General features: G+C 40.0%; 1 protein-coding gene across 1 annotated transcript in view; it reads right to left on the minus strand.

Annotated features, from left to right (window-relative positions):
* Positions 1–25,663, minus strand: part of LOC103181089 (limbin) — a 75,718-nt gene that overhangs the window by 13,123 nt on the left and 36,932 nt on the right. The window contains exons 12-15 of the mRNA XM_007897314.2: positions 23,055–23,214; positions 17,522–17,991; positions 14,573–14,768; positions 8,783–8,911 (exon numbers count right to left, since the gene is read on the minus strand). Of these exons, the coding sequence (XP_007895505.2) occupies positions 8,783–8,911; positions 14,573–14,768; positions 17,522–17,991; positions 23,055–23,214 (955 nt within the window). The remainder of the gene's footprint in view (positions 1–8,782; positions 8,912–14,572; positions 14,769–17,521; positions 17,992–23,054; positions 23,215–25,663) is intronic.

Here is a 25,663-nt window from a genome sequence, read left to right on the forward strand (position 1 = left end):
ACCATTCCCTTTTTGACAGGAGTGTGCCTTCTGTTTTAATTGCCATCAATTGATCAAAGCTGGTACCAGGAAGACAGGTTTAAAAGAACTCCGGCTTCAAACCCAAAAAAGACCAAAATGTAGCTGTCTGAAGCCTTCCAGAGAAAATGCCTGCAATATTGAGGGCCATTTCAGGGATTGTTGGTAAGCATTTTCTCCAAAGCTCTCCAGATTTGAAAGTGTGAAGAGGGAAAGCTTTGCAACTTGCTTTACCATATCAGTCACCTACTATTAAAGGATGTTGACTGCAAATGGGTCACTCTTATATCATATTTACTTTAAATATGCATTTAAAGTGGTGTCATACTCCGGGTTGTCAAACGCTCTGAGACACTACCCTGCGTTAGAGGTGCTATATAAATGCAAGTTGTCGTTAAATAAATTCCTCACTATTTAAATAAAACCACAGAGGATTAAAAAGTTTTTTTTTGAGCATTAACAAAAAAAGGAAATAAAGACAAGGAAGGGGACTTTAACAAAATAGCCATGCATCACTGATTGAACCTGGATGCAGATGCAATCACTGTGTACGTTTTGAGAATGTTTATTGCCATGTGGAGTCACCAAATAATGATTCCAGATGGTAACCAGATGTGTGTCAAGCCAACCCACACAGGTTCTCTTTTCCTACATAATCTAGTGAATTCTGGTGCGGAACTTCTGCAGGTCAGCTGGCTCGATTTATTTCCAGGAGTCACTGTTTAACAAATGCTGATGTTATAGCAATTTCAATACCAGCAAGATTTTCAGCATGAACTGAAAATGTACCTAACTGCTTGCCCTGGGGAGACAGATTGCTCCCTACACCTACCATCAGGGCTCCTGGTTAACAAATGACTACAAGATTATTAGTTGTCTCATGGAACAAACTAGCACAAAATAAAATGAATTCTGTCTCTGTTCAAGAATGCAGAAGGAATTCCGTATTCAGCAGGAAGTACGGGAACATGATTTGGGATAGGAAAAAGGAATCTTGGTCAGGATGAATCCTCAAACAAACCCTCATGATCAAGTATCCTTGTTTGGTTTGAACAAAATTGGTCAGGTAGTGTCTGAAACATATGGAAACCCATCGCCATGCCTTAGAGATTCAAACCAGACACATATGCATGGAAATTTCCTTTTGTCTGGAATGAACTGCATCATCTTTTCCCTGAGGGGTACACCCTGCTCAAATAATCCTAAACACAGCTTGGCAAGAGCCAAGGTTTGGGGATCCCAGAGTGTGCGTCGGGATACTGCTGGAGTTTAATCTGCTAAATCCTTACAGCTTATCATTGTGAACATTATCTAGCAAGCTTCCTGATCCTTAACCAAATAGGGTTACCTTAGGTGTTGGGGCTTTGGCTTGCGAGGTTAACTGGAGCTGAGTGGGATGAATCCCTGTGCCCAGTGACCTATTTGCCTCTCCAAGTTCTATTGATCAGTCAGGTGGCTGATCTGTTATCAACAGTGCCCTGGGGTACTAGTTCAGGTACCAGTGGGACTGTCACAGATGATCAACTCAGTTCCAATATTCCTTTGTTAGAAATCTTAAGAGTAGTTCAGTCCCAAAGTGAGCTCCAAGGATGGGTCAAATTAAAAGATGACAGTGGGCAGGTTAAACAGGTCTTTCTACTTTGACAGTGTTATCCAATGCAACGCAGGCTTCTCTCACTTTCCTATGTGTGCAACGTGTTAAGTGGATGGACATTGTGTGCCATATCACAGCCACAAAGCTGAAATCACAAACAGAGCAGAGCAACAGGGGAGGAGAGAAGGGGAAAGAGGAATCTTCATTCCTCTTCATCCCAGCACCAAACATTAGTTATCATTGGTCAATGCATTCAAGTTAATTAACAAAGGAATGGGCTCTTACTGTGCCAGAACATAACTAGTTCACTGGTTCCATTTAACAAATAATGCTGCAAAATATTGTTGCTAGTAATATAAATGAGATAAAATATAATCCACTTTGCTGTTGGTCACAACTATTGAAGCCATCAATTATAATTCTAGGAGCATCTTAGCTTCTGCTCCGTTAATCCTCCCTTTCTCCCTAGTAGCAACAGACCGGCTCAGTGGCATTCTCTTCATCTTGGAAAGCGATTCCATGCTCTCTTGCACTTTAATGAAGACATGGTATTGTTTGAAGCTTGCACGAATGTTTTCATTTAATATGCACGAAGCAAAATAAACTTTACATTTGACACCTGCAAGCCTTCATTTTTATGAATTGAGTAACTGATACCATAGTTCGTAAGAATTCATACCTAAGCTTTCATTTAAAAAACACAGGCTGTTGATTTCTGTGATGTGCTGAATTTTGAAATCACTTCCCCCACAGCCAATCTTCAAACATTTACAGGATTTGACCCAGCTTCCCTTGAGTGGGGTGGAAGAGTTTGACAGATGAACTGCATGGGGAAATGACTTTTACACTTTTTCACTGGTGTCATCATCAAAACAGTCAACAAGAGAATGAAACTGCTCACAGCAAATCTCCCTGGCACTGGAGGCAGCTTTTTACATAGCTTTAGGTAGCTGCTGTGAAAGTTTAAAAATGGATCAATGAAACAGAAGAAGCAAAATCAAGACTAGCAAAAAATAAGGATGCTGAGAAATTTATAGACACTGCACACTTGTAAGACTATACACAATCCCCAATAGTTCCTAACTCAGTAAACTGTTTTGCTAGCAAGTGCCAAGTTCAGACACTTTCTTGCCATTTATTACATTCCTGCTCTGCAATCTTGGTAGTGACACAGTAAATCCAGTCATGTTACATAAATATGATATTTTCTCAACACTCTGCAGCAATATTATAGTACTATTTTCCCCAATGGTTTGCTATACTGTAATACACCACTTTTTAAAGACGAAGAGAAACTCACTGCCCGAGGCAAGAAAAACTTAGTCAATGTAGACGTATCTTTTAAAATATAATCTTTACATTCAATATAGCACCTTATCACATAGTCAAAAGTTCTCAGCTCTTCACTGGATATTTTTTTTACTGTGAAGTGTAGTGGCTGTGTATTTGTTGGTGCGACAGACAATTTGCTCACTGCAAGGTCCTCCAGTCATAAAGTGAGTGACCAATGCAGGTCATGCAAATTACATACATATACTAAAACATAGACATGCACTTAATTCCTTTAGTTAATGACTTGTCCCTTTATTCACCAAGCTACTTTCTTAATCCCTTGCCTCTACAGGAAATTGGGTTATTAACTTGTTAATAAATTACAAGAGGATCACATAATAGAGTACTTTGTTGTAAAGGACAACATAATAGCAACTGCTTGTATTTGATGCAAGCTCCTACATATGTTATATATTGAAAGGATTTGTCCTTAGATTTGATGAATAATATTTAATTAAACGGACCGACTTGTTCTACTAAGACTTGTGTTTAAATTCTCCTGAGAAACGTAGTTCTTGAGGAATACATATGCCTTGATCTTCGTGTGAGAGACTCCAAAGTCTGCAACTTGTTCTCCTTCCAATTGGTGCAAGAAGACAGTAGAGCTGACATTTGATTTGATTCATTATCTAAACATCTAAACAAACAACACAGAAGGAAATGTTGCTGGAAAGAAAGGGCTTATAAAGCAGTTGTAGGTGCAACATGACTATCCACATCATAAACTATATAAATATTTATTTTATGTGCAGTTTAACTCATTTCACTTAGATGTGTTCACAATACTAATGGATAATAAATAAAACAAGGCAGTGCGGAACATTCTTCATCTATCTTTCATGGCTGAGACTATGGAATCACTAAAGAGTTTAAGATTCCTGGACTTGTACTTCCTGAAGATAAGGTTGAATATAATAATAATAATAACAATCCTTGCATTTGATATAGCGCTTTGCATGTCTTCTAGATGTCTCAAAGCGCTTCTCAGAATATATTGTAAAGTGAATTGACTGTATGTTTGTGGGTGAAACACAGCAGCCAATTGCGCACAGCAGTGTCCCACAAACAGTCGTGGATTGAATATGACCAATTTATTATTGTTTTTTTTGGAGGGATTATTATTAGGCGTGTGGAGTAAGGAAACTTGCCCAAGGTTTCGCCCTGCCTGGAATTGATCCCAGGTGTCTCGCTTGCAAGGCGAGTGCTCTAACCACTGAGCTACAGGACTCCACTGGTGAATGCACCAGTCCTCACACAGATTTTAAATCTGTGTAAGATTTAACACAGTTGTTAATATGCTACCGATATTTGGGGGTAAACACATTTGTTTAATATGATCATTAAACCTGTTGTCTTTTTTTGATAATTTATTTCTTCCCTGATTGTTGACCAAGAGGTAGAGCTTGTGATCTGATCCCAAGCATCTACTTCTCCGACTAATCTTGTGAGGAAACATCACTTCATCCCTCCCTCTCTAGCACAGTCTAGATCGAGAATTCAGCAAATGGGCAATTAACAGTGAAAAGACGCATTCTACCACTTCACGTTGCAATGCTTCACTACATTATTATTCGTTCCATACATGACACAACAACAACAACTTGCAATTATATAGCGCCCTTCACGTGAAGTAGCATCCCGGAGCGCTTGACAGTGCCAGAGTCTAACACCGAGCCAGGGTGACAGGGAGAGGGGGTGGTGACTGAAAGCACGATCAAAAAGAAACGTCTTTAAGCGTGATTCGAAAGTGAGGAGGGATGGAGCAAGGCGGAGGGATTGAGGGAAAGAGTTCCAGAGTTTTGGGGCATAGTGGCTGAAGGCACAGCCACCGATGGTGGAGCGGAGGGCACGAGGGACAAACAGGAGACTGGAGACAGCTGAGCGAAGGCAGTGGGTGGTAGATTGGGGAGGTAAGCAGGTCAGATAGATAGGGAGGTGCGAGGGCATGAAAGGATTTGAAAATGAGTGTGGAATCTTGAAATCAATCTTTTTGGTAATTGGGAGCCAGTGGAGCCTGGCAAGGTGCCATATCAACGTATGACCCCGCCCAGCTCGGGCCTTCAGCCTCTTTGCCGCATCTTTTAGAACTCCATCCCACAGCCTCCTCTTCGACCAGAGCTAAGTGAGTCCAGAACCTTGGGGTCTTGTTTGATCCTCAACTATACTTTCTACCCGACATCTGCACCATGACTTGCTCTGCCTTCCTCCAACTCCGCAACATTGCCCAACTCTGCAGCCCGTGCCCTCTCCCACACTAGGCTCTGTGACCCTATCACCCCCATCCTTGCCAAACTCCACTGGCTCCCCATCACACAGAGGATACAGTTCAAGATCCTGGTCCCCACCTTCAAAGCCTCCATGTTCTTGCTCCCCCTACCTCTGCGTCCTCCTAACCCCCTACCATCCTGCTCGCTCCCTCCACTCAGCAGGCTCTGGTCTGCTTCACGTCCCCCGCTTCGCTCGCCCCACGACTGGCGGGCGGGCCTTCCGCCACTCTACCTCCACCGGAACTCCATCCCCCAGTCCTTCTGCCTCATCCCCTCCCTTGCCAACTTCAAGACCCATCTCAAAACCCTCCTCTTCAACTGGTCTATCGATCTCTCTGCATCCCTCCTGCCCTCCACCCTCCCCAACCCCGACCCACAGCTCAGGTCCGTAATGCTGTCTGTCCAGCACCTTGGGACATCCTCCCAATGTGAAAGGCGCTATACAAATGTAATTTTGTTTTTGTGTTGTTGTAATTTGTTCTGTTAAAATTATAATTCATTTCGTAAAATATAAAATGAGAGTCTTGTTGTCAAAACCGTCCCACAATATCTTTACTCCTGATACAGATGGCTGAATAAATGCTAATATCCAGAGGGAAAGGACAACAGGTAATAGCCAGTGGCATTTCACAGCGCCCGTCATATATAGCATCTTGCGGATCTAATGATCTATGGAAATCAGTGGAAATGCAGGACTCACTGTGAAGCCAATTCCCCTCTAGCCACATAAACTTCTTTCAATGGGGGAGAGCAACTCTCTTTGGCACAGCTTAGATCTTAAGATTAATAGAATTATGAGAAACATCTTTCCGAAAAAGATGCCCACTTGATATGTCCTATTCAGAATAAAACAAAAGCACTTGTGGGGAAAAACTGTGCCAAGTTAAAGGCATATATTTTGCACATAGTTGGCTGCAGAGCTATCTGTTATGCATAAGCAACCCTAAAAAGAGGAAATTGTAGACTTCAACCAAACCCCCACTTTCAGCTGCAATTGGAATGTTAAACCGAGGTTCCATCTGTGTATTGCCTGTTCAGGTGGATGTTAAAGGTGGATGTTAAAGGTGGATGTTAAAGGTGCCACGGCATTATTTGAAAAGAGAAGAGTTTCTCTAATTGTCCTGGCCAACATTCCCAACGATAAAATTTGTTTCATGGCTGTTTGTGGGACACTGCTGTGTGCAAATTTGCTGCCAGATTACCTACAAAATACAGTGACTACACTTTACAGTAAAATCCTGTGAATTACTTTGAGACTTCTCAACAGTGGGATAAGGTACTTTATTCAAGGATTGTTATAGGGATTGTTATTATAATTATAAGTCTCATACCCATGCAACAGAATATTGGTCAGTTGGTGGCAGAGAGCAATTGAACACAAGAGTAGAGATGGTAATCAATCAAATGTCTATTAGTCTCATTTTTAGAGGGCAACCCAAGTACTTTTACAACTGAACATTTACCTACCACCCCCTACCTCCCAACAACAGTCAGCCCCAGCAGTATTGCAATGCACACCCTGAGATCCCCAACCCTTGGGCATGGTATTGGATTTCAGCATACGGCAACCCTCCAAAGAATGCTTGAGGCACACTTTTTTTGGGGGGGGTGGGGGGGGACACTGGGAATTCAGTCCAGGATTTATACTTTATTTACAACATTATAGATCAAATGGTGCTATTTGGATGCCCTGTAAAACTACATTTTTTTAAACAGAAAAGCTTTTTTAAAACAGATGATCACCAATATTTAAAAACAAACCACAAGTGGCATATCTCAGTTGCACACAACAGCAGATGCAATTTCCTGGATTATCCAGGAAAGGAAATGTGTCCAAAATAATCCAAGATTTTATTAAAATGGATCAGATGGTATTTTGAAGTTCATCTTCACATCACTGACTATATCTGTAAATGTACTATCAAAGTGAAAAGATAAGAGGTTTTATCTCACAAGCTCCTATGTCTCTCAAAGTTGGAATGTGGCTGCTGCTCCACATTCGGTATTATTTCACAGAAAAACAGATCAAACTGATTTAAACAGGTCCCACTCTCTGGAAGCCATCAATCCTGTTCAGTGCTGAGCAAATGCCGCTGATAAAATACAGATTTTAACATACGCCAAACGCAGTTTGCAGTATTTGGGAGTCAGACCATTTGGGATCTATCGAGCTGTATCTGAGGATAATCTTGTTATTAAGCATCTCAATAATGCATGGGTCTTCTTTCAACATGGGTAAATTGGAGTCCTGTAGCTCAGTGGTTAGAGCACTCACCTTGCAAGCAAGAGACCTGGGTTCGATTCCGGCAGGACAAAACTTTGGGCAAGTTTCCTTACTCCATACTCCTGATAATAATCCCTCAAGAAAAAAAAGCAATAATAATTTGGTCACTAAACCCACGATTGTTTGTGGGACACTGCTGTGTGAGATTGACATGTTTTACCTACAAATACACAGTCAATTCACTTTACAGTACATTCTGTGAAGCGCTTTGAGACGTCTAAAAGACATGAAAAGTGCTATATGAAATGCAAGGATTATTATTATTATTAATTGTAGATCCACTGTTACAGAATTGCGGTGTAGTTCCAGCTTCCCGTGCTGATGATAGTGCTTTTTAAGATTCTAAAGGAACTGTATAATGTAGACTGTAGACTGGATAATATAAGTCGTTTTATCTCATCCAGAACAGTAGTACCAGAGGACATGGCCTGTGATTGAAGAGGGGTAAACTCAAAACAAATCTACAGAAACTCCAGTTCAGTGAGCGAGTAGTAAACGAATGGAACAGGCTCCCTAAGGAGACGGTGGAAGCAGAAGGTGTTGATTCTTTCTTTCAAAAGTAAATTAGATAGATTTCTTTTAAGAAATTCTATCTTGGGATACAGTATATAGTTTGAGACATGACACATGCATGCCACTGCCAGGATGGTTGAAAGCGAACTCGATGGACCTTGGTCTTCTTTCGTCTAGCAATTCTTATGTTCTAAATGTATGGCTAACGTCCAGGTTGTCAGATCACTACCATTACTTGTTGTGGGTTATGTGTCTGAAGTTCTATGACATTATCTTGTGAATTTGGTAAATTCTTAAATTCAATTGTAATTTTGAAGTCTATTTTCTTTAAATTCTTTTAAGTTTCTGTTTTCCTCAGTCTACAAAGGAAATAGTAGGGAGTTGGCATTTAATGAAACCAAGACAGCGAGGATGACCCAATGGAATAGTGAATTGACACACTGTGCCAAGAACAGAAAGAAGTGGGTTTGTCGTCAGAGTGAGCAATCCCAACACAACTAGTGGAGTACATTCTGTGAGTTTTAAAGTATCAACAAATTTGGCCTAAGCTGCCAAGTTTTTTCGGGGTCAGCTAAGTGTCTAACATGTACAAAAATTCATCACCATGCTTAAGAGTATCCAAGCAAGACTGTGTATTTCACATATGTGTGCCAGCTACAGATGGAAATTCCTCTGTATGTGTTTCCCTGTTATTCCAGCCCAGTAAACTCTATTGTTGTCTATAAAGAGTCCAAAGTACAGGTTACCAATATCTATTCCCTTGATGCCACTTACCATGCTCACCTCTTCTGTAACATGTTCACTTTCTTCCTTGTACAGTTCAACTCTATCCTTAATATGTTCCATCAGAGCCCGTAGCTTTGCAGTCTCACCAGACCTCAGTCTCTTAGCCTTTCTCTTGTGCTACAAAACAAAGCATGCACACAAACGTCCCTCAATAATTATAACGTAAGCATTATAAATTATCTGAAATACAATTTACAAGACTCTGAAAACATTCCATGACTTCTATTCCAAGCACCTTTTATAGGTCCCACATGAAAGATAACTCATGAAAAGCTTTATTTATTATTTTGTGTAAGTTTACACAGTTATGCATTAGTAGGGTATTGGCATAGAGGTATTGTTAATCAGACAACTTAAGTGGCAACATTTCTCAACTAGATGTGATTTATCACATCTTGGAGGGGATTCACCAGTTGTTCATAAAATTGGTCATTCACTTATGGCTGTTTGTGGGACATTGCTTTGTGGAAATTGATTCCCACATTCACCTGCAAAATGCACAATCACTACAGTAAAATCCTGTGAAGCACTTTTTTTCATGCGATTCCGATCTGAAAGGCACTTTATCAATCAATTGCAAGGGCTATTATTATTATTATCATTATTTGTGGCTGGATTGGGGAGTGGGGGAGCTGATTGTAGTTCGGTCAATCATACTTTCATCACGCTGCATCTGCTGCTGGTTAGTACACATTATTTTATATAGTTAGTATCTTTTATAATCTGGAATTCAATCAGACAGTTTAGTTGAAGCGATTTAAAATCATAGGTCCATGTGCATTCCACATGAACCCAGTTCCAAAAGTAATCAACTATTATCAGAATGGAATCATCTTCTTAGAGTTGCAAGAATCACACATCCCATGATATTAGCTTTCAGCACCATGTGCCCCCTATTACCAACCCCCACCCCACCCACCCCACCCCCATCGGCAACCCTCCTATGAATTCCTTCTCTTCCCTCTTTGTCATCTGCTCTCCCACCCTTGGTGTCAGTCAGTACTTTTCTTTATAAAAAATAGCTGCATGCCGCTGAGAACCTGCTGCAGAAAGTTCAGAATTTAGCTCAACAAATCTCAGAAAAAGTACTTCTAACTCAATCCTGCTGCGAATTTGCTTGGCATTTTTACTTGCTATAATTTTCAAAAAGCCATCCACTTACACAACAAACAGATAGCAATTTGCTAAAATATACTTATAAGGTGTTTCCAAATGGACCCTCCAAAATTTTACAACCTTCACTAATCGTTGAGTCTTTTCCTCCCCAAAGGAGAAAGCACTTGTTTCCACATCAAAACTTCCCATTCTTCCCCTGCACTCCATCAGAACCAAAGGTACATTGAACAACTTCTACGCTCTCGCTCCAGAGAACTTTCAGTAATGTCTGAGAAAATTGCACTCCAAGTCTATCTTAAAAAAGAGAAGAGGCTATATATGTCATGATTGATGTTAAGAACAAGTGAATGGTTGGCTTTTGTTTTACTGCCTCTTTTAAATGCAATTCCTTTATTCATATTTTTCACTTTACTTTTGAGATCCCCATTTTGTTCACCATACCTTCATATAAAAAAGGAGATATGATCCAAATAACGCAGAGTAAAGATGGAACAGCAATGTTTTTCATGTTAAAACAAAAATGTGTTCAGGTGACAACTCTTATCCCCTGGAGGAACAGACCAATCTCAAATTAAAAATGTAATAATCCTTGCATTTTATATAGTGCGTTATCACTCTGTCAAAACATCTCAAAGCGCTTCACAGGAATTTTGTCTGCAAATGCATATACTGTATTAATTTAATGTTTAGCTACTTTGGCAGTATTAAAGAGAAGAGACTAATATCAAGCACACAATTCCTTACCCATCTCTGAAGGAGACCTGTTTATGCTTAGCACTGGCCGAGGGTTAAATAAGACCATAAGACCATAAGACGTAGGAGCAGGAGTAGGCCATTCGGCCCCTCGAGCCTGCCCCACCATTTAATAAGGTCATGGCTGATCTTCTAACCTAATTTCATTTACCCGCTCTATCCCCATATCCCTTAATCCGTCTATCCTTTAGAAATATATCAATCTCAGTCTTGAATATGTTCAAGGACTGAGCATCCACAGCCTTCTGGGGTAGAGGATTCCACAAATTCACTACCCTCTGAGTGAAGAAATGTTTCCTCAACTCAGTTTGAAAAGGCTGACCCTTAATCTTGAGACTATGACCCCTAGTTTTAGATTCTCCAACCAGGGGAAACAGTCTCATGGCACCTACCCTGTCAAGACCCTTAAGAATCTTATAGGTTTCTACAAGATCACCACTAATTCTTCTATATTCTAGAGAATTTAGGCCTAGTTTACTCAACCTATCCTCATAGGTCAACCCCTCATCCCAGGAACCAACCTAGTGAATCTACGCTGCACTCTCTCTAAGGTGTGTATGTCCTTTCTTAAATAAGGAGACCAAAACTGCATACAGTATTCTAGGTGCGGTCTCACTAAGGCCTTATACAACTGCAGCGAGACTTCCCTACTCTTGTACTCTAACCCTTTTGCAACAAACACCATCATGGCATTAGCCTTCCTAGTTGCTTGCTGTATCTGCATATTAACTTTTTGTGACTGGTGTACAAGGACACCCAAATTCCTCTGAACACTAATACTACCTAGTCTCTCCCCTTCTAGAAAATAATCCTCTTTTCTATTTTTACTACCTAGGTGAATAACTTCACACTTTCCCACGTTATACTCCATCTGTCACCTTCTTGCCCACTCACCTATCCTGCTGTTTCCCTTTGCATTCTTCATGTGTCATCCTCACAGCTTACTCCCCCACCTATTTTCGTATCGTCTGCGAATTTAGATAAGTTAAGTGCTATTTCCTCATCTAAATCACTGATATAGACTGTAAATAATTGAAGCCCAAGCACTGATCCTTGTGGCACTCCACTAGTCACATCCTGCCAATCTGAGAAGGTTCCGTTTATCCCTACTCCCTGTTTTCTTCCTGTTAGCCACTCTCCAATCCCTGCTAATATATTACCTTTAATTCCATGGGCTCTAATCTTGTGCAACAGCCTTTTAAGTGGTACTCTGTCGAATGCCTTCTGGAAATCCAAATACACCACATCTACTGGTTCCCCCCTATCTAACCTGCTAATTACATCTTCAAAAAAACTCTAAAAGATTTGTTAAACATGATTTCCCTTTCATAAAGCCATGTTGACTGCCTAATCATGTTATGATTTTCTAAGTACCCCATGACGCCGTCCCTAATTAAGGACTCTAGAATTTTCCCTACCACTGACTGGTCTATAGCCCCATTTTTTGTCTCCCACCCTCCTTAAATAGCGGCGTTACGTTTGCGATCTTCCAATCAATGGGAACCATTCCAGAATCCAGAGAATTTTGCAAGATCAAAAACAAAGCATCCACTATCTCTGCAGCCACCTCTTTTAAAACCTTAGGATGCAGGCCATTAGGTCCAGGGAATTTATCGGTTTTTAATCCTATCAATTTCTCTAGTACTATTGCTTTACTGATCTTCATTTCTTTAAGTTCCTCACTAACATTAGCCTGCAGGTTCCCCTCTATTTTCGGTAAGCTTTCAGTGTCCTCTAGCGTGAAGACAGAAGCAAAATATTTGTTTAATGACTCTGCCATTTCTTTATTCCCCCAATATAATTTCTCCTGTCTCTGCCTGCAATGGACCCACATTCACTTTTGATAGTCTCTTCCTCTTTATGTACTTGTAAAAACCCTTACAATCTGTCTTTATGTTCCATGTTCTCCCTCTTAATCAGTTTCTTGGTTTTCCTTTGCTGTTCTCTAAAGCCCTCGCAATCCTCAGGTTTACTGCTCTTTCTGGCAGTATCATAGGCCTCTTCTTTTAATTTTATACTTTCCCTAACTTCTCTAGTTAGCCAAAGTTGAACCACTTTTCCTGTGGTATTTTTTTAAATGAAATCATTGCAGTTGTCACAGTAAGAAAACTCCAAGCACAAACATGTTTCAATACAAGACTCTTCAGTGCTACAGTTCTTGTAAATATTTTATATGTTGGGTCTCCATGCGTTGCTTTCTGTTGTGATTTAGGCTGAGGTTATTTCTTCCCTGAAGCAAGTTAAATTACTGCAGAAAGTTAACATCTGCTCTAACCTCGATTTCTGGACAGGAAAAGGGTATTGATTGCCTTGGTTAAAGGACATTTTGTTGTCTTGTACTGGTCTTAGCACATTATTACAGTGTAATTAGTGAGCAACAGGTGATCAATAATAGTCACGGTTCTAAGATGGAATAAGAACAATAGTTTTGGTTGTTCCAGGGTAACAAAGCAAGAGGACACAGATTCAAGGGTGCAATGGGTCATAAAATACATGTTCAAGACTGGAAAACTGGTGGCTTAGAAAGGTAGCTTGCTAAAATAACAGCAAAATGAACACACCGTCTCCAATAGAAACACAGATCTAAGGTCTAATTTGCAATGAGTGCAAACTGAGGTAGATGTACTGATTGCAACTCCCAGGAGTGAATACTGTTTAATTTGTGATGTTTGCCAAAGGGCTAATTGCAATTTCCCAAAACTGGTGAAGTACAAATAAAAGAAAGCAGAGAGCAAACCGCCAGTCTACAAATGAGGCTTCATTGCTATTAGTCCATCACAGAAACTGCACAGGCACCAAAGCAAGATTGAAGAAAAAACTAATCATTATCTGTACCAGAAACCTGTGAAACATAGACAAACACATTGGTATATGCTAATGCAGTGCTGTTGCTAATGTCCCGAATGGATAAAATAACACATTGTTTAAATGTACCTGTGCAGCGCTTTTCCTTAAAGCCACTTAGAGACCTGAATATTACTGAACAAACCAACATTTTATGCTATAATTAAACAACAAATAGCTCACAAATTCAATAAAAGTGAGGCTCAGAGGCTCTGTCAAACTGAACACTTCACAAATTAAAATGGTTTGTTAAGGTTTAAAGATTCAAAGAATGAGTAGAGATTGCGAGTGCAAAACTGGGAAAAGCACTTAATTGTGAAGCAAAGAAATGGAGAAACACCCTTCAGGCTAACAGAGAGAGAGTGAGAGAGAGAATGTGGATACAAACTGTGACAATAAAAGTCTGTTTTTGAAGAAAGTCTCTCTGAAATCATCCTTTACTACATTGATCCTTATGTTCAAGTTCTATCTTTTACTCAACTCTTTACATCCTTTGTTGTATCTATAGTAATTTATTAATTAAACTATTATACTGTAATTGGAAACATCTTTGTAAGACATTATTCATATTTTTCCCTTTCTAAAGTAGAGACTTTGAAACAAAATCTCAATTTAATTCCATATTCTGGTCAGTACCTTGTAGCAAAAATCAGCACATTCCACACAGGCCAAGAGGAGAGATCTTGAGGCAGATGAACAAGATGTTTTCCTTTGAAAGTGAGCAACTTAGAGAGAGTTTGGGATAAGTTGAAACCAGACAGCTATGCAAAATTGCGACAAAAGGCAATGAGAAAATATCTGAAAATGTGAAATATAAAAGGGTCTGAGGAAATGGCAGGAGAATGGGACTAAATGGATTGCTCTTTGAGAGAACCTGAATGGCCTCCTTCTGTGCTGAAATGTTCTATTGTTCAGTATTGAGGAATACATTTTATTTACTATAATTTGTTGCTTCTGACTCCAGCTGACCATGTTATAAATATGCAAAAGCTAAAAGTAGCTCATTACTGCTCCAGCCATCATTAAAAATAGGCCAGTTTATCACAGATGTCAGAGATGTCTCACCCATTTCTTGCAATTCTGCTCTAGTTGTTCCAGCTTCGCTTTCCGACATTCGATCAGACGAGCTTGGAGTTTGGCTCTTTCTTGCAGCCGAGGTAGAGCTAAGCCATTGTCCATTTGAGAGCAACCAGCAAAATGCTCCAGCATCAGCTTCTGTGTATCGTCTTCAGAGAGTGTGAGTGGACTCATCAATATGGTTCTTTAAAAGGAAACAGAAGTAAACCAAAATCCCAAAGAGCAATCACAGGGCCACAGCTAAATGAAAGTCATATCTACAATCCATAAATGGTGAGGAAATAATCATATGTCATAGTGGAACAAAGAAGGTTGAAGGGTGGATCTGATAGAGATCTTTTATGAGAGGCTTTGATAGAATCTGTTGGGAGAAATTATTTCTACTGGTCGGTATGAATCAATGATAAGAGGGCATCGATTTAAGATGGTTAGCAAACAAGTAAATAGGGAGATTAAGATATGGAATGTCCTGCTGGGAGTAGTGGTTGAGGCAGAATCCATATTGCCATAAAGGGAGGAAGGGAGGGAGGGAGGGAAGGAAGTCAAAGACAGACAGACAGATCTAAAAATGAGTAAATTACAGGGATATGTGGAAAGGGAAGGAAAATGGGACTGAAAGAATTGTTCTTAAAGAAACCAGCACAGACCCGATGAGCAAAATGACCTTCTTTTGTGTTGTGAATTTCTATGGTTTCCAAAGTACAGAACCAATAGCCACCGATTGAATTCTTTATCTAAATCTTTAAAATATTTTAAAAATGCAATAGATATTACTCTAGTAATATTTGGCCAATTCACTGTTCTTGATACTTTCTCAGGGGGATTTGGTGAACAATAAACAAATAATGGTATCAACAATGAAACCAATTGTATTTGCAATGCTGACAGCTAATGTCTATCAGTAGTAGTTCTATTCATTCTTATTTTAAAAACACATTTCAATCACGTTTGAAATGAGGAAGACATTCAAACCATCAAACCTAATCTACCAGTTTACTACATTTTGGCAGATTGTTTTAATCCCAATGTCCCGCTCTTTCTCTATACCCCTTAATACCTCCACTGCTCAAATATCCGTCTACCTCTCTTTTAAACATCCCTATTGATTCTGCTTCTACAACATCTCTCATTTTGCATATGAAAGTTGAACTGGTCTAAATCAATGCAAACTGTTAACAAGCACAAGATTGGAAGTGCCACAGACCATATTATCCAGAAATTCAGGCATCGTTTGTGGGGAAAACTATGGAGGTGAAAATCTAATCATACGATTATTGTGTAGTTTCCCCCTTTTTTTTTATAACTATGTGAATAGCATAAACTATTTGCTTTAAAGTTTCACAAGATAGGGGGCATGTTGGCATCTAATTCTAACCGGACTTTCATTTTTTTTGCTGCTGTTGTTGATGCAACAGATATTGATATAAATTTCAGAGATTACAGGCGCTTCATGGAACTCCCAATACAAGATACAATGGATTTAAGAAGAACCAGGAAAAGATGGTCTATTCTAGCCATGGAATAATTCAGTTTTGGAACCCAATATTGATTTCTTTCAAGTGCTCACAAAACATAAAATGTATGGCAATGTAAGCCTCATATCGATCAGGAATGGTTTCAAATCCAAATCAAAGTTGACAGCAATGTTCATGCGTTCAGTACTAGTTATTGTTCCCAACATATATTTGAATCACATCAAATAGAGGGCACAGAGGTTGGGTTGAAGTAAAAGCAGGATTAATGTCTCTCTGTTCAATGTGAAGTCAAATTCTTTGCAACCGCACTGTAAATCCCTGCTTTAGAATGTAAGAAGCAATAAGAGTACATTATAAACTGATAATATTTTATTATTGTGCAAGAACATAAGAACAATATAAAACAAGAAAAAGCCAATCATTAACTTAAATTTAATCAATTCCTTCCCTAGTTCTTGGTCAATCTACTCCAAGAATGCACCTACTAATCTCGAGAGGAAAAGTTCTGCATAATTTCTTCCTGACCCCAATTAAATATAATCAAATGAAATATCACAAAACTTAAAATAACTTAGCCATTATCCAACCTCATTGTTAGACTATCAGGAACAAGAGCCCCAAACCTCCACCTAGTTTTAATAATAATAATAATCCTTGCATTTGATATAGCGCCTTATCACTTCATTGTGACATCTCAAAGCGTTTCACAAAATATACTGCAAAGTGAATTGACTATTTAGTTTTAGTCTTTAAGATCACACTGTCTTAAAAGTTAAGATTGAGCAAAATTGTAAATTGTAAGTTCTTAAATTCAGTCTGGTTTTTGAAGCTCTTTTTAAAAACAAAAACTGCAGCAAAACTTCCAAAGTAAGATTCGCTTTAAAATCTTTCCACAAATTTTGTCCTCATTAGGAGCTCAACATGATAGAGTTTTGGGATATCTACTGACAAAGCTTCAGCTGGGACTAGTGACATTTGTGAGAACTTTGTAACACAGAGCTTGTTAATAACAAGAGTTTGACTGCAATTGTTTTCCCAAAGCCCACTTTCAACAGACGAACGGCATCTTATCTAACTGTGTGGTTATTTCATACAATTAAGTGCAGTCTGGGTCAATGTGACTGTGAAAGTATTCAGGCTCTATTCATGAACATTAATTAAAGAAAAATGACATTAAAGAATTGAAAAATAATAAATAAGAAAAAATAATGAAAAAATCAGGTTGAATAAGAAGTAATTTCACTGCATCAAAATAGGGCTTGGAAGTGAAGATGATTAATCATCTGACAATGTAGCTCACAATTTATTAATTTTATGTTTCTTTTCTCAGGACGACTGTACTTGTGAAAATGTATTTTGCCCTTTGTGAACATTTTCACCCACAAAGCGCGGAGTCACCATGCTTTAAAGTGAAGCGTTTGGAGACAACTATTTCGTATTTGTTATTTTCAAGACCACTTACTCAAAAAGCAACCGCCCCTGGTGCTTCATGGATTTCTGTTGCTCAGCTTCTGAAGCCAGCTGCTGCAGTAGCTCCTTCCTAAGTTTCTCCAGGGATTCCCGACTATTTCGTTCTTCTTCCTCCTCTTGTTTTCCTTCCTTCTCACGTAGAATATTGATCTCCCGCTCCTGCTCCTCCCCTATTTGTTGGAAACAACTCTTGACCACCCCAAGATTAGTCAGCTCCTGAACAAGTAAGGCTTTGATCTGCCGATGTTTGGTGACGGCACTATGACTGAGGTGCAAGGTAAAGGCTTTCAATTGCTTGGCGGCTTCTGCATCCAACTTCTCCACCAGTTCCTGGAATTCTGCACTTTGATTAGATGACAAGTTGTGCCAGTCCACCAAGTATTTCTGGGGATCCAATAGTCTCTCTTCAAAAGTATTAAGAAGAGATGTCATCTCCTTCTGTTGACGTTCTTGTTCACAAATCTGTCATTACAAACAATCACGTATGGCAACCATTTTATAAAATCATTTAACAGTAAAATGCAACAATAACCTGTGCCATTTAAAAGGCACTGAAGATCCTTAACCATAACAATACCACAAATGAAGAACTCATACCAGTAAAATAACCTGTTATTTGTGAGAGAGAGAGATTTGGGAGACACTGAAAGAGGGAAAGAGACCAACAGAGAGCATAATAATAACAATCCCTGAATTTGATTTAGCATCTTATTACATCAACAACATATTTCAAAGTGCTTCACAGGATTTTATTGTCAAGTGTAGTGACTGTATTTGTAGGCAAACGCAGCATCCAATTTGCTTAGTGTCCCACCAACAGCCAAGAAATGAGTGAACAATTTTATTTGGGTAATTGTTGACCAGGACATAAGGAGAAACTCCCTTTCCTTTTCAAATAGCACCATGAGATCTTTAACATCCACCTGAACTGGGCTACTGTTTACAGCCTACAGGAAGGCTGGTTGAGACCAGGACGCTGTAATTGGGAGACGGTGGGATGGGCATTAGGAAAGATGCGATCAAATGGCTCAAAGGGTATTCTTTATCCAAACTGATCTTGTGATGCTTCCATTTGGTCCCAAGATCTCAGGCGATACATGGCACTGGGCAAGGTTTTAAGAAAAAGGTCATTCCAAAATATATAGTTTTCAACCGATGAGATAAAATCGTGATCTATCTTCAGATCATTATGGGACATAGCCATTCTGGATCATGGAAATGTAGAATCAGGGTACGTTTCAATCAGGCTACGTTATTAATCCATGTTAAAAATCATCATTCATGCTAATTCTACCTACCAGGATTGATACAACCAGAAAATAAAAAAATTCCTTAATGGTAAATATTTACTCACACTATCTTTTTTACATTTTGTGTAATGGTTTAATCCTCTTGGTTTAATTTTGATCCCTTCCCATTGCAAAAATACAGCAAAAGTTAAACCGAGGGGAAAGACGGAATAAAATGTTACCGCCTGCATTTTGCAGAGTGACACTGATTTTGATGGGGCAGATTTCAAATAGTACTGGAACCAAACTCATACTAAAACATGCTGCAATACTGCCATCAACTGTTTATCCTGTGGTTTGATTTGTTCAAAAGCAAAAAGCAATTTCCCTTTTCATTATTCCAATGATCCTTTGGAGAGCAGCTTTAAATGCTTCTATATTTGGAAGATTTCTTACCAAAATGTTGACATTCCAAAACTGAGGCATTTTATTCTGCATAGTTATTAAGGTATGATATGAATAGCACTTTTATCAGCCAAGTATTAATGTAATACATTAGACTAAATGTATGCATAGTGCTGAACCATGGAGAGCTGCTCACACACTTGACGCTACCTTTGTTTGGAACAAATCTGAAACATATAAAGAGAATACTAATATCTGTCCATATTAGACATATGAATAATATAGTTTTCTTACATGGCACAATTGAAATACTGCCAGGTTAAAAATCAATACCAGTTTCAAGATAAAATATGTTTGTTACTTCGCGCACAGCTCTCCCCCCACTCTACTCGAACCTTTCCAGTCCGGTTTCCGCCCTGCCCAGAGTACAGAGGAAGCACTCGTGAAGGTCACAAACGATATCCTCTCTATCTGTGACCAGGGCTCCCTCTGCCTCCTTGTCCTCCTGGACCTCTCCGCCGCGTTCGACAGTCGATTACTCCCTCCTCCTCCATCCCCTCTTCTCCATCATCCACCTCCGTGGGACACCACTAGCTTGGTTCAAGTCCTACCTTATAAACAGCCAGCACTACATTTCTGCAAATGGCTTTTCTTTGCATTTCCACCCAGTCATCTGCGGGGTACCCCAGGGATCCATCCCTCTCGGTGATGTCACCGCAAACATGGGGTTAACTTTCACATGTATCGGATGACACTCAACTCTACTTTTTCAACTTCAGCTGCGACCCCCAGTCCCCTGATGTTCTGTCAGCTTGTCTGTCGGACATCAGGAGCTGAATGAGTGCAAATTTCCTGCAGTTAAACGTCAACAAGACGGAAGCCAAACTCTTTGGCTCTCGATGACGTCTTCTGTCCCACGTTCTGACCTCCTCAATCTGTCCTTAAAACTCTCCAAACCTGTGTGCAACTTAGGCATCAGGTTCGATCCCCAGTTATTCTTCCTCCCCCACGTCTGACCCTGACCAGCACCGCTTTCTTCCACGTCTGTTACATTGCCCGTCTCCGACAATACCTCACCCCAAAACCTGCCCAAACCCTTGTCCATGCCTTTGTCACCTCTCGGCTGGACTACTCTAACACTCTCCTCGCCGGTCTCCCCTCCTCCACTATTCACAAAATTCAGCTCATTCAAAACTCCATCGCCCACACCAAACATCGTCCCCGATTACTCCAGTCCTTGCCAACCGCACTGACTCCCTGTCACAGAGCGGATCGACCAAGATCCTCACTCTTGTGTTTAAATCCTTCCATTCCCTGGCACCCCCCTATCTCTCTAACCTCCTCTCTCCCCACACCAGTACCTGCTGCCTCCGCTCTACTGGGTCCTCCTCCGTGTCCCCCGAATCCTCCGCTCCACCATTGGCGGCCGTGTCTTCAGCCACTACGCCCTGAAACTTTGGAACTACCTCCATTCGCCTCACCCCCTTCTTCCCCATATTCAGGTTGCGCCTGAAGACCTTCCTTTTCGACCACGCCTACGGTCACCTTCCCCTTCCCCTTGACTCAGCCTTGGGCTCCACCATTGTCAAGCACTCACAGAGAGCGTTACATAAGTGCACGTTGTTGTTGTTGCTGTTTCTAACTTTTCTAGAATTATTAAAGCTTTCAAGTTGATCCCAGAAGTTAGTATCTGCAGGTTCAAAACTGTCAACCTGTTAGAATTTGTGCAAAATGAGCCCAACATGCAGTCAGTACTGCTGGAAGTGATGGAACACCTCATTCAGCAATGCAGTGATAAGGTGCAAGATATTTCCTGCTCTCAAACTCTTTTGCCTGGGGTTGAGGAGAGCTCCACTAAATGAGCACAGAACCATCTCTTTACAAACATTAACAATGGTCCATTGGACTTCCCAAAAGGAACCGCTTTGAGGACCTTGAATCAATCCCACCACAGCATTTAAACACGCCAAGATGCTATCCCGTGTGTAGGGTACTACATAAATGCAATTTGTTATTGACATCCTGTTGGAACCACCTGCTCCAAGTGTTCTCAGCAGACAGGTTCCAGCACAAATTGCTTCATGATCATGTGTATCCCTCCTGATTTATATAGGGTTTTAATATGGTAATCCAACCCAATTCTGAGGCAACCTCGCATTGATGTATCACATGCTTTCTTGAAGTTTAGGGCTTTACCATAAAAAGCTCTGATGTATGCTTCAATTTCTTCTCTCACTGGAAAACAGCACACAGTGAAAAAAAATGGTGATGTGCCACCTGGCAAAGCTAGGTCTCAATTGGAAATAACATTGACCATGTAGTAGGAAACACCAAAAATATTCTTGCGGCCAAGGAATATTTATGAAGCAAATAGACAAAGATAAAGATATAGGAATTAAGAGAACTATGAGGAAAGAGCATGGGAATGGGATTATGCACATAGCTCTATTGTGGAGCTGGAAAGGAAAAGGCATGATAGGCTGAATGCCTTCCTTGTGTGCTATAATGTTTCTTTCTTAATGCGTTTCCTAAGATTGGTTCAGATGAAGACATATTTTCAGCCCAATCCTTCCAGAATACCCAACTTGTTTCAATCCTGTAATTACTCACTGAGTAAAGAAAAACTTCCTGGCGTCTGTCCAGACAGACACAAGGCGCAGACGGCAAAGATGACCAAAAGCAGTGAAAGAAGTCAGGTGGGCTTTGAAATGCCAAAGACAATATAGCCCATCGATGAGAGTCAGTAACATGATTATCACCAGAAGATAAAAAATCAGTAGATTAGAAAACGTATTACCACAGAGGATTGTTAGAACATCAAATGTGTCCCTAGAAATAGCTGTTGAGACCAGGATACTGTGATTAGGAGACGTTGGGATGGGCATTAGGAAAGATGTGATCAAATGGCTCAAAAGAGTATTCTTCATCCAAACATACTGAGCCCATAACATAATTTATTAATTTTTCCATTCCCTTTTCTAAAAATGTTTTGGGTATACAATTATTTTTCCAATTTACTTCCTACCGGCATATGCTTCTCTGCTCCTGGTCTGGCTTCCTCTTGCTAGGATGTAAAATTGGTCACTCACTCCATGGCTGTTTGTAGCACATTACTGTGCACAAATGGCTGTCACATTTTGCTCACAAAATACACAGTTAATCCACTTTACAGTACATCCTGTGAAATGCTTTGAGATGTGTCAATGACATGATAAACACCATATCAAATGCAAAAATTAATATTATTATTTTGTGGTTCCTCTGGGGCTGGTTGCCCTCCAGCATCCCATCCAATTGAGCATTGTTCATGCGAGAGCCTTGGCAATGAGTTTTGGCAGGCTACTCACTCGACTGTAGAGGATGTCACAGTCGAGCCTGGCCTTTCCCCACCCGGCTGTCACAAACATTCACAACCGGTAAGGGTACTGAACAGGTATCAGGAACAGGAAGTTTGACCAGTTTGTCGCTTCCTATCCCTGGTATGGCTGGGGGGCATGGATGCAACCTGGGCTGGGACCAGCAAACTAATCACTGACCTGAGTTTGAGCCAGCAAGCTCCTGGTCCATACTATGCAGCTTTATTCACTACACCTTCAGCAATTATAACATAATTTAAAGAGGGAGGACATATTTGAGGACACACAATATTAAAGGATGCAGGGGAATGGGATTACAACAGATAGTTTCACTGGGGATGCTAGTAGCAGCACAGACACAACAGGTTGAATGGCAATCTTCTGTGCTGTAAACTTTCTATAATTCTATAACCATAACTGTTTCTTCACTAAGAATTACTGTGAGGCAGATTCTCTGACTTGCAGAAGCTGACACACTTCCTGCTTCACTGGATATACTTACAAACTAGAACAGATGGAAATTCAGTTCACTTACTTTTTCTGAAATCAGTTTTCTTCTCTCACTAATGAGATTGCGATGCAGTAGTTTCTTCTCTTTATTCTCAACCTCGTCTAACCTCCGCTTCACAACAAGCATCTCCTGCTGCATCATCTCCAGCAGAGACGCCACTTGAGCTTCTGACACACAATCAATGCTAAAGAAAATCATATAAAGTACACTTCAGATTACAATAACTCATATAGCTGGTAACCGGTAATCAAGTCTTAAAGCGTTATGGATTTAAAGCAGGGCAGTGGGATTGAATGAACATCTTTCTCTGAGAGCTGGTGCAGACGCGATGGACTAAATGGTCTCATTTTGCCTTGTAAATTTCTATGCTAGGAGTTTATAGTTTAAGCCACATATAAAGTTAACATATAAAGCCACAATCCAAATGTTAGCAGGTTATTCAGAAGGTTTGGGGATTGATGTGGCAAACAGCACTAACGTGATCAAAATTCTAATTTGGTCAGTTTCTGCAGACTTTTTCATTTCAACAAGGCACTGCCCCGCGTGAAGGAGGCTATGTTGTTTATATAAATATATATATATAAATAAATCACTTATTTTTCTCAAATCCTGCCATTATTGAATATAAATTGCACCTACAAAATTGTGATTGCGTTTTAATGCTGCTTCATTCAGCTGTTAATGTAGTTGCCCCCAAGTCTTAAGTTTGCCTTCAGTACATCCATTAGTATTTAATCTACCTTATAGGTGGAATGATTGGAATTCTGTTTAGTTTGGATACTCTTATGCATGTGATGGCTGACCCCCCCACAAAACCTTGTCAGTTACTGACTACTGAAAATCCCAGGATTCAAACTGGGATATTGTAGATTACAGCTGGCAACCTGTGTTGCTAATTTAAGGTGCGATAAATGCTAGTTCAAAATGTTTTCCAATACCCAACCAGTAACTTGTTTTTATCATTTATTTGTTGCTCACGTTACAGCCCTAAAATTAGCATGATAAGCAGTGTATCCACCAAGAATTCCAGAGCCTTCAGTCAAATTGGTCCTCAACTTTTGGCTTCACAATTGTCAGTTCCACAAAATACCTCCCACTAGCGCTTCACTAGTATATTCAATTATTATTTTATGAGTTATTCACTGTTTTCTTGTAGTTATGGGTTAGTTTTCACTGTACTGGAACTGCACATTCATTCATGCTTGGAAATTGCACAGTGACCACACTTCAGGATGTAGGAACAGCCACATACTTGTAAAAAACACAAAATATATTCATTTCCTCCAACGATTGTAGTACTAGGTTGTGCGGTCAAATCCTTGTTATGCTGAGTAAGATGGTGAGGATCAATAGCTACCTTCACTGCAATTGGCTTAGAGGCAAAAATCAGCCAGGGTACCATTACTGCCCATGACCTAAAGGCGCCTTTAAGGAGGTGTCCATCTGGTGCGGACACGACTGAGCAAGGATAACAAATTGCATTTATATAGCGCCTTTCACGTCGGGATGGTGTTCCAAGGCGCTTCTACTTTATGTTATTTTTAAAAAGTCTAATAACTGTTATGTTGCACATTTTGATTTCCATGCCTATTGATCTTCCCTTCATTCTCTGCAGATGAAAGTCTAGTAATAGTCGATATGTACAATGGACAGTGTATAGACTCAATGAGTAACCATACATGCTCTGTGCTTTTGGCTTGCACTTCACAATTAATTCCCTAGTTTTGCTGAATTCCACATCTTTGGCTCAGTCTCTCCTGTGTCTGCCTGAATGATATACATGCTAGTTAATGGGTACCGTGTTTATGGAGGCATAAACAGGATAACTGTTCAAGCATAAAATTATTTGCCACATAACTTAAAAGAGAAAGAAATGATGGCTCCTGGTACACTCAAAACCTTGGAGGTTTTACGCAAAGCAAGATTTATCTCAGCAAAGCTGTTCCAGCTGAGTCGATTAGCTTCTTCAAAGTGGAATTGAATAACTGCAGTGTCTGGTTGTGAACAGAAGTATGTTACAGGAATGGGAATACACTCAAGTAAACTCATGCCTTGATGAATCATTGGAGTGTTTGAATGTGGATCCATGCCAACGATTCATGCAGCATGTTTGGAGCTTCAACACTGCACACTATTGACACAACTAGAAATTCAACCTTTTTCAGTTCATTGCCTTCATACCTTGTAGGGTGCATCTGGGTTTTTCAGGTAAATCTTGTGATGAAGTGATGTGTCATAATTAACACCGCTAATCAATTTGGCAACTTTACGATACAGCAATAGTAGTACACAAGCGCCTTTCACTTTGGGAGGGCGTCTCAAAGTGCATCATAGCATTACTGTAAAACCAACAGTAAAATCTTGTAAAGCATTGTAAGGCATCTTGACAACTCAATAAGGCCCTATATTAAATACAAGAATGATAAGTCGCTAAATTGCACAAAGGAGTTAATTAGGATATCACCAGATCAAAAAATCAGCCTCTTTCCCTCAAACATATATGGAACAGTTACTTTCCTTCTGTGCCAATATTTCTCTTCACCTCAACAATAGCAATTTGTGCCAATCTAAGGGTGTGTTGTTAGGAATGACTGCCTGATATCTCACCGAGGTGCCTGTTGTTTATTTGTGAG

The sequence above is a fragment of the Callorhinchus milii genome, unplaced genomic scaffold (genome assembly GCF_018977255.1).
Source record: "Callorhinchus milii isolate IMCB2004 unplaced genomic scaffold, IMCB_Cmil_1.0 Scaffold1, whole genome shotgun sequence".
Classification (NCBI taxonomy): domain Eukaryota; kingdom Metazoa; phylum Chordata; class Chondrichthyes; order Chimaeriformes; family Callorhinchidae; genus Callorhinchus; species Callorhinchus milii.